Source organism: Nannobrachium achirus (genome assembly GCF_963921795.1).
Source record: "Nannobrachium achirus genome assembly, chromosome: 18".
Classification (NCBI taxonomy): Eukaryota; Metazoa; Chordata; class Actinopteri; order Myctophiformes; family Myctophidae; genus Nannobrachium; species Nannobrachium achirus.
Window position 1 is genome coordinate 37,684,751 of NC_137825.1, and position 10,593 is coordinate 37,695,343.

Below are 10,593 nucleotides of genomic sequence, written 5' to 3' on the forward strand. Positions count from 1 at the left end.
TGCAGTTTGCCTATGGCTGTCATGTATTGTCTTCAGTCCTGCCTTTAGCAACATAGTCCCCACCAGGCTAGATATCAAACTAACTTTGGGATTGAACCCTTTGGTGTATGACTGCAGGGACCTGGGCCTCTTGTCTGCCAGACCGGAGGTGGTCAGGGTGGGCACTCACATGTCTACGACCCTCACACAGCCACACAGGATCGTGTGCTGACTGAGTCCTCTGCTGTACTCCAATTGGCTCAAACAGCGATGAGAAGGCCTACTGTACATGGATGAGGTGGCAGACCTGTTGCAGTGGTGCCGGGACAATCACCTCTTCAGAAGAAACAAGGAGATGATCCCACATGATCAACGGGTGAGCACTGAGACGCTTCAAGCCCTGAGTTTCTGACATTCTAACTTGAAAAAGAGACTGTAGCAAAGAAAGCTAGACATGGCCTGTATTATCTTAGGCAGCTGAAATCCTTATACTGTACTACCACCCAGAGCATCCTGACAGGGGCCTTTGCCGTCTGTTATGGGACTAGCTCCTCCCAGGACCGCAGCCCTGCGGAAAGTGGTATGTTCAGCTGAGGCCACCACAGGGCACAGCAGTCACAGCAGGTGTTTGAGGAGAGCAAAAAGGATTATGTTGGACACACCACCCCAGCAACAGAGTGTTTGTGCTGATGTGCCGAGTCCGACAGGCAAGCACCTAAGGTGTCTCAAAGCTCAGAAAAAAAAAGCTCTGCGAGAATTCTGCATTTAACCTTTAAATACTCTTTTTGTAGTTTCTATTTTATTATAGGCTGCAAATTAAAATATGCAAACAGAAGAAGTCAATGTGAACTAGAAGCAGTGCTCTTCCGAGCACAGGTCTCCACCAGGCCAGGCGTCCTGGTGGTGCCACTGTATAATAGGCCAATGTAAAAAGGGTGGCATATGTTCTTCACCTTAGACCTTTCATGGCAATCGGACGCTGCATGCATGATTTGAAGCACTGTGTTCCAAAAATGTGTTTTGCTAAAGTCTACCTGCTGGTGGCGCTATAACAGCCCAATGTGAAAAAGGTAGCATTTGTTCCTTGACCTAGTGGGAATATGTGTGGCAAATGTCACACTAATCGCAAGCTGCGTTGATGATTTGAGGCATTTTGTTCAAAAACGGAGCAATCCTGCAAACTTTGGAAGCCAATATTAGCCAATTAGGATGGAATATGAAATATCAGACGGATCGGACTTGATCACATGACTATAGAGATACTGTGTACCAATTTGCATGATTTTTGGATAAAATCTCAAGGAATAATAGGAAAAAATGTGTTTTACATAAGTCGGCCTCCTGGTGGCGCTATAAAAGGCTGATGTGAAAAATGCAGGGAAAGGGTTTTTCCTTGGCCTCTAGGGAGTGCGCTTACAAAGTTTGAAACTGATCGGTAGAGTTATAGGTAAAACCTCAAATCGGCCTGTTATAGCGCCACCATGAGGCTGATTTAAAAAAAAATAAGTGGCATTTCTTCCTTGACCTAGTGGGAACGTGTGTGCGCGATTTCATGATAATTGCACTTTGCGTTTGGGATTTGAGGCATTTTGTTCAAAACGGCTCAATCATACAAACTTTGGAAGCCAATCTTAGCCAATCAGGATGGAATATGCAAAATCGGACAGATCCGTGTCGATCACATGACTGTCGAGATACTGCCTACCGATTTGTAGGATTTTTGGACAAAATCTGTAAGAGTAGTGCACAGAAATGTGTTTTGCAAACATCGGCCACTAGGTGGTGCTAGAAAAGGCCCATTTGAAAAATTTAGGGCAGAGGTTCTAGATTGGCATCCAGGGAATGTGTGTGCTCATTTTGGCAGCGACTGGGCCAACGGCGACTGAGATTAGCTGCACACAAACTGCGAGGACACACGGACACACGGACACACGGACGGACGGACGCACGAAGGGGAAAACATACTCTCCCCCATGCCTTCGGCTGGTGGAGACAATAATAAAAGGCAGGATAAATGATGTAAGTGTTGTGTATATCAAACAGCAATGCAATGTAGGACTTAAAATAGGCAGGCTGAGTTTCATATATTCTACACATGAGACAAATACATACAGCACTTTATACAGTTTCCTGTACAGTACACATACTGTATACAGTACATATTTGGCTGAGATTTAAATTATTTCTGTCTTTTTCTTGTCTGGAGAAGTCTTCTCCAGACAAGAACATTTCTCTACATTTCCCATTCCACATGATGAAAACAAAAAACATTAATTGTATGTGTTTTGTCTCATGTCGTCTGTTCACAAACTCATTGTACTCATGTCACATCTCATTAGTTGTGGTTGAAAGCAGTAGTAGCCTACTAAACAGACAACACAATTAGTTGATATTGATACAGTATGCTGCCAGCCGGGGTCATTCCTGTATTTATTGTCTCCACCAGCCGAAGGCTGAGGGAGAGTATGTTTTCCCCTCCGTCCGTCCGTGCGTCCGTCCGTGTGTCCGTGTGTCCGTGTGTCCGTGTGTCCTCGCAGTTTGTGTGCAGCTAATCTCAGTCACCGTTGGCCCGATCGCTGCCAAACTGAGCACACACACTCCCTGGATGCCAATCTAGAACCTCTGCCCCACATTTTTCAAATCAGCCTCATGGTGGCGCTATAACAGGCCGATTTGTGTGGCCTGGTTGTTACCAGCTAATCTCCGGCGCCGTTGGCCCGATCGCTGCCAAACTGAGCACACACACTCCCTGGATGCTAATTCAGAACCTCTGCCCCACATTTTTTAAATCAGCCTCATGGTGGCGCTATAACAGGCCGATTTGTGTGGCCTGGTGGAGACCTGTGCTCGGAAGAGCACTGCTTCTAGTTCACACTGTGCTACTCCCCTGATACGATTCTTTTGGGTTCTCATTGGGGCCCTGAGGCAGTCTCGGGGCCCAGGAGCCCATGGACTCAGGATCCGGACCTGCCACCTACAGTACGTACGTATGCTCTTAAACAACTTTGCATGAACAAACCTGTTCAGAAGCTTCTTACACAGTGAAATCCTCAGTGTTATTTCATCTAGTGTACAAAGTGTACAAATCTACAAATAATTTGGGTCATCTGCAAGTGTAGTGTGTACTGTACATATGTAACCAAATAGACCTATAAGGGTCTATTTGGTTACATGTGTTATTCTCAGGGTTAAAATATTTTTTTGAGATAACTCCCCAGTACCGGTGGATGGCATCAGTTCAATTTCTTCATTTGCATCTAGTCTCCAGCTTATTGATTGCTTTGCTTGGGGTGTGGGAGCAGCATCGAGACGTGTTGGAGGCTGAAGAAGCCCAAAACAAAGTGCCTCCATAATGGCCATGAAGTTGTTATGCATGTCGATGAATAAGGATGTAATTTGATTCAAGCAATTACGCACGCACGGCGTGGTGAGAAAGTTATGCTTGACACGCAAGCTGGAGCTCGGTTTTTAGATGTGAGTGCCAAGATTATTTGTACTCTAATATTTGCATGCTGTCAGTTCTTGCTGCCCAAAAGTGATGAACAAGATGATCATAGGGGGATCACGTTGGGGACTATATTTCTTGTGCTTTTAAAAGCCTTTTTTGGCTTCAAATCTATGTAAAGCACCTAGAACTGTATTCATAGATCAGATGTGCTATCTATTCCAGGAATCTGTTATTGGATGAGCAGTTCTCCACAAACGTCCCACCCCAAAGGGCCACCAATTCAGACTAGTACAAATAAACTAGTACAAATTGCCTATGTCATCTACAAACCAGTCCACATGCAGAACAGCCCACACATACCTTAAGACACCACATTAGCACACTGTGTGCGAGCACCCCCTCCCCACACACACACACACACACACACACACACACACACACACACACACACACACACACACACACACACACACACACACACACACACAAAGCATTCTGAATTGCATGTGGGCACATGACGTGAGGTTTCAAATGATCTTACTAGTGCTCAAAGTCAGTTTTCAGTTAGATGCACTTAACCTCTGGACCTCGGCTGTCAGCGCTTGTTAAAGCCATTAGGCTTCTACTACTGCAGCAAACCACCAAAGCTGGGCTTCATTTAAAGACTATGGCTCCTGAACTGCTGTGGGAACACTAGTTGCAATGACAGTAGAAGAAATTCCTTCCCAACCTAAAGCTGACTCATCTATAAAGTATAAGGATGGGGGGGTGATGCATAGAAGAGAGAGAGAGAGAGAGAGAGAGGGAGAGGGAGGTATAAGCGTGCGTGTGTGAGAGAAAGGTGCATGGAGGAAAAAGAAGGGGGGTTTCAGGCTGTATAAATATTGCATGTGCTGAGGCAGCAGAGGTTGCATGCATACCCATCAGTGGGTGCAGCTGTCACATACTGTATCAGTGATGCAGCCTGTTCCAAAAACCAAGACCTCGACTAGCCTGTCAAACATAAGACAGACCAGATACAGCTCACATGGGAACGTATAACAGAAGTCGCAATGATAATGATGATTACAGTAAATCTCTACTGCTCTCTGTGCGACCCCATGTCCTCTTAAGATCGGATGCATACCTCCTTGTGAGATGCTTTGCTTGATGTACAGTATACCAATGATTCTCAACCATTATTTTAAGGACCCCCAGTGTGCTTTAGGGTTTAGGCCATAGACCACCATTTATATGCTTCACTGGATCCACTACACTACACTGTAAAAGCCTCAGTTACTTTAATGTGAGAGTGTATAAATGAAACAAATGGAACTGTAATGCAACATCTGTAAAGCCTCCATTTGGTTCCAGTTGTACAGTACACTCTCAGAGTTACAGACCCGTAAGAGTGCCAAACAGTCAACCATTTAACTGCAGGACCCCCTGGAACCCCCTCCAATTCAGAACCAGTACAGTGCAGGTTCCACTTGAAAGGAAGATGTTCTTAATGTGGCTGTGGTAAAATAAAAGAATAAAATAGGGAATGTAGAGGTAATGGTGGCTTAAACGATTAAAGGATCCAGGCAAGAAAGTGAATGAGCATCACATTCACACAACCTCCCTCAAATCATTTAAGTGCCCTTGAGCAAGGTATTTGCTCCAGTGGAGCTGCTCAGTATCATACTGTGGTTGTAGTGGACAGTCTGGACACATGCACATTCACATCTGTCCTGACCTGTACTGTAGCCAGGTGAGAACGTGTGGAAGTGTGTGCATGTGTAGCAGGACGTTTGCTATTAGTTTAATTACTTAGTCATAGTCAGAGCAAGGCCTAATGGTGACCTCTTGCATGTAGGCTAATCACTGCGACATGCTTATTGCCCCATTGTCAGTGGGTCCATATCATATGTAACCGAGAAGGGTGGAACTGCGGACAGAGCAATACGCAGCTATGGAAACGTTCTGCTGCATAGATACGTAGCCACGGCAAGAAAGGCCATGCATGCATTATGAAACCCGTGCTGCTGTATAGAAGACAGGTGCAAATAGGGGGGGGCTGCAGCTGCAGTTCCTCTAACTGTATTGACATCGTTTTTCAACAGTAACTTATGCTTTATAGGCTACGAACCGTACGCCCATTGCGCCTGCCGTTCTTTTAAAGTGACTTTAAAGTTTCAGCGCAACGAAGGAACGGACGGAATCAATGGAACACCTCAAACTTTATCGCAAAATCACAGCTTGCCAGGATTACAGGATGTCTCCCGGCTCCGCATGTGTGTGTCACGCTCTGGCTGGCTGACTGAACGCGCCGAGGCGCAGGTGTAATTCCTCGGAACCTCTGGAATCGTCAAAGGTCGTCCCGATCAGAGGTGGGAAAAGTAGGCCGATAGTCAAATGTTTTACTAAGTAAAAGTATCAATAGGTCTACTGCAATTCAGAAATACTCTGTAACAAGTAGTCTAAATGTCCGGAATTCAAACGGCATGGCAGGATACTCACCGCTCCAAGTAACACTGTTATGAAAAGGGACTTCATTCTCCTTTGCGTCTCCCAGTTATTCCCAGAAGGCCAACGAATCGACGAGATCACGAGAAGATGTGTGACTTATTTATTTCGAGGGGAAATGAACTCAGCTGTCATCGCTGCATGCAGTGTATCCCTCTGTTTCGCCGGGCAAAACATAAAAAAAACAAAGCCTTCAACTATAAACTCTTCTTAAAACGGCTTGTCTCGGAAAATTGAAACCCGCTCCGTCCGTTTTCCGAGTCACCAGAGAATATCCACTCAAAAACAGCACGCTGAGATTCACGCATTGGACTGGACTTCATGTGCGCGCAACAGCAGCTCTGATCGGAGCGAAAAAGGCGCACGGAGCTCTGAGTTGATGCTCGCTTCTGTCCTGAGTGTCCTCTCGTCTCATATGACAGACAGCGCGGTGCGTCTCCCAGGGCTCTCCACGCCCACTCCCATGAAGAACGCACAAACGTGATTAAGACACACACACACACACACACACACACACACACACACACACACACACACACACACACACACACACACACACACACACACACACACACATGATTGATTGAATACTTTATTAGAAGTTATAGGAAAAGGTACAGGACAGTACAGTTCACTGATACAAGGTCTTAAATGGTTTCCTGTGGAAATAAGCTTAGTCTTTTCATGGATCTCCTTTTAGTAGACCTTGTACCAGTGAACTGTACCGTCATGAAACTGTACCTTTTCCTATGCAAACTTCTAATAAAGTCTTCAATCAATCAATCAGTCAACGGATAAAGACCAGAAGAAAGCTTTTGGGCTTGTTTATATTGGGGTCTGGAAAACATGTAGCCTACTTGAGTAAACATATGAAAGTGTTGGCATCAAAATGTAGGCTACTTAAAGCACCAAAAGTAAAAGTACAACAATTTGAAAATAGCAGATCTACAAGCTCACAATGCGTGGCATCGTGCACGCGTTGTGAGCTTGTAGATCGGCTATTTTCAAATAGCCAAGGTATAAAATAGGGAGAAAGTGGTTTATGTATGTTTTATAATATTATAATTTATAAATGCAAAGTAACTAGTAAGTAAAGTTTTCAAATACATGTAGTGGAGTAAAAGTACAATATTTAGATCCGAGATGTAGTGGAGTAGAAGTAAAAGTATTGGAAATTGAAGTACAGTACTTAAGTAAATGTACTTTACATCACTGACAGACACATATACACACACGCACACACACACACACACACACACACACACACACACACACACACACACACACACACACACACACACACACACACACACACACACACACACACACAGACACAGACGATAAACAAACAAATAAATGCTCCCCTTTCCCGATTCAGATGAGCATCATTTCTGGTCTCTGTTTGTTTAATAGCTTGCTTATTTAATTATTCTATCAGATAGACACTATTGGATAGACTGAGGGGGGTTATAGGGAAATGGGGCTTTCTCAATGTGTCAGACCAAAACAAAAATCAGGACCAGTGTCTCCAGACAAAGTCGGACTAAAAAAAATATCCACAACTTCTCCATGTGGGTTAAATGCAATGTCATCACTGTCTCAGCCACTGCAGCCAAGATAGGCCTACATTAAGTGTGTAATATAAATCTTCGCCCTTAGCTCCGTCTGGCCCCTTTACTTCTAGTGGGACTGATATCAGTCAGTCTGCGGTTTACTTTTTGTTCGCTGAAACTTTGAAAGGCTTGAATAGGTACCGGTATCCTCTCTCCCATCAACTGACCTTGTTTTACACCCCGAGGATGCCAACCCACATCCACAATAGCAGTTTCCTTTCCCAACAGAAAATAACCCATAACGGTTGACACCGTGGCATTTGCACATTCTTCACAATTCCAAAATTCAAAGACAAACAAAGTAAAATTTATGCTGCAGTTTAATGCAATATAAATTAATGTACATTTTTAAATGGGAATCATCCCTGAATCCCCATTCCCCACCCTTTCCCCCATGTCTCCTGACTTCACTGACCGACCACTCTTTGGAGCACTATGTCATGAATTTATATTTTCTCAAAGTCCAATATGATCTGGTTTCTGTTTCTTTTTTTAGGCTCACATGTTCAGAAGGGACATGGAAACAGCTGGAGAGGATGGTTCCAAGACAGACTGGGGTGTGTTCTGAAAGGAATACAAAGGCCTAAGTAAGTAAAAGTAGGTTACAGTACATATTACAGGTTACATTCTGTTAATTTTGAAAGCTTATGCATTGTATACTGTATGTTTGTAGTTGTGGCAATTTATTTGAATTTAGTAGTTTGTACCAGAAGCAAGCTCACAATCCCCCTAATAGCAAAACAAATGTCTAGGATTTTGAACTGGTTCCTTCTATAGAGCTCTCTTTTACCATAGCCAAATTCCACTCCCCCCTTGCTATTTTTGAGCGGTGGTCACAACGCTCCTATACGTGGCCGTGTGTGTGGGTCTCCGTCCGTGTCTGTATGTAGCCTAAACTTCGCCGCGTAACTAGTGCCGCACCATTTACGCCACTCGCGCAATATATATGTTACAGTATGTTTGGGTAACTCAGGACGGTAAGAGTAAGAGCGCTTGTTTTGTCGTTCACCACACACTAATCACCACCAGATGGCGACGCAGCCATTCAATAGTGAAGGCGCTGACGTCACTCGTTTGCGACTCTCTTTCTTTATTTACTAGCCTAGCCTAGCCTAGCCTAGCCTAGCTTAGCCATTAGCTCCATTGTAGTCACTTGGACAGGGCGTTTATCGTGGGCTTGCCCAGGCCTTACGGCCTGGGCATAAATATAACGATTGCATTCACCACGGCTTCGTAACTCGCGCGGCGCTCCGCCGGCCGCGCGGCCCTGGCCCACTCTTCGCGGCCACTCGCGCCTGCGGCGCTCGGGGGCGAAGAGCAGGACCAAGGTCCGCTGGCCTTCGCGCCGCTTGCAATGTCGTGGACAATCGAGCGGCACCGCCTGGAGGACGTTGTTGTGGCGACCGCTTGCTCCGCCCCGTGCGGCACCACGAGTGCTCCGTTTCTCGACCGTCCTGTTTCTCTAACAAACCGTGACATATACATCAAAATGTGCGGCTCGGCCGGGAATGGTGTTCTATTACCTTTCGTTCCGATCCGCCTTACCATGCCGACGTAATCGGCAAAAAACAACGCTTAATTGTCCCCATTGACTTATAATGGGACAATGCAAGAAATCACTTTCAAGTATTTTTCTCTCGTAAACCATAGGAGCTACAGTTTCAAACCTCGGAGAGGAGATTCATAATGATTTTAAGAATGAATCGAAAAATAATTACATCACTCGGCCTCATGGTGGCGCTATAACGGCCCACTTTACGTTTTGCCCCGTAACTCTTGAACCGTAGATCGGAAAATTAAAATGATTTTTTCCCTGGATTCCTTGGGTCAAGACATATAGGCCACGCCCATTTGCGCCAGGATAGATTTTCCACCATCTTGAATTTTCTCCAAAACACACTTTTTGCTCCTTTTCTATACATATTTTCTTCAAATGTCACAAAAATCGGTACACATGATCTATGAGGTGGGTAAACCACCGCTTAGTTCACACGGGTGTGATTTTTTACCCTAATCATGACATGTAGACAAGTTAATCTTCCTCTATCCGAATACAATAATTTGATATTCAGAATCTTGTATTATGACATATCACTGAACATTAACCATTTTTAAACCTGTGATTGGTCTTTGTCGATCATTACAATTGTCATTGATAATGTTGTTGAGATAGCACCAATCTATAGATTGGGTTGATTGTATCTAAGGCAAGTTTATTTTTAAAATACATTTCAACGAGGTAAGTTCAATGTGCTTTACATAAAACATTAAACATGGCGATATTAGAATTGCATTAAAGCAGCACTACAATATGAAACTTATCGCCCGGATTTGAACCTGCTTTCCTGCTTAATATAGGACATTTGAACATTTATGAAACAGAAAAGTAAGAAAATATAATTACATTGAAGAAGAAATGATATTAAAAAAAGTTATCGGCAAGCAGAAATGGTTGAAAACCGTCACATCTTGTCTGTAGATCCATAGACACGTAATGGCTCTATGTCTATAGTCTATAGCTATTGTCACATTGTTGACATTGTGACATCATTGTGACATCACATCAAAGATCAAACCCTGGATATCCGTGACATCATATTGTATTGTCCCTTGTATGCCCATATATGGAGATCCCTGATGTACAGTTGTACAAAACAAAAGATTTCAGTAGAACCGCCAATCCAACCCATATGCCCATAAAAGGGAACAAGGACTGAGAGCCAGATACTGACACGCATGGACCGTGACGGACGCATGTCTGGGGTCTCACAGCACACGGATGGTTCTACAGACAGGGATCTCCATATATGGGCATAAAAGGGATTGTATGTATGATGTCAGACGTCATAGACGTCATAGGACTTTCACATATCGAGTAATCGAGTAAGCATGTCTGGGGTCTCACAGCACACGATTGGTTCCACAGACTCCAACTTTTGCACACGGATAGCTCAGATCTTTGCCTATATTCTTAGCTGCTTCCCCTGCCGTTACTGTACTTGCACAATGTACAGTTGTATGAAACAATTTGTTTTTGTAGAACCTCCGATCCAACCAATATGCCCG

The 10,593-nt window shown here is 44.2% G+C and overlaps 1 protein-coding gene across 1 annotated transcript in view; it reads right to left on the bottom strand.

The window, feature by feature from the left end:
- Positions 1 to 6,186, bottom strand: part of ngfrb (nerve growth factor receptor b) — a 41,764-nt gene extending 35,578 nt beyond the window's left edge. Inside the window, exon 1 of the mRNA XM_080747544.1 lies at positions 5,909 to 6,186. Coding sequence (XP_080603670.1) covers positions 5,909 to 5,944 — 36 coding nt within the window. The 5' untranslated portion in view covers positions 5,945 to 6,186. The remainder of the gene's footprint in view (positions 1 to 5,908) is intronic.
- Positions 6,187 to 10,593: the final 4,407 nt, after the last annotated feature.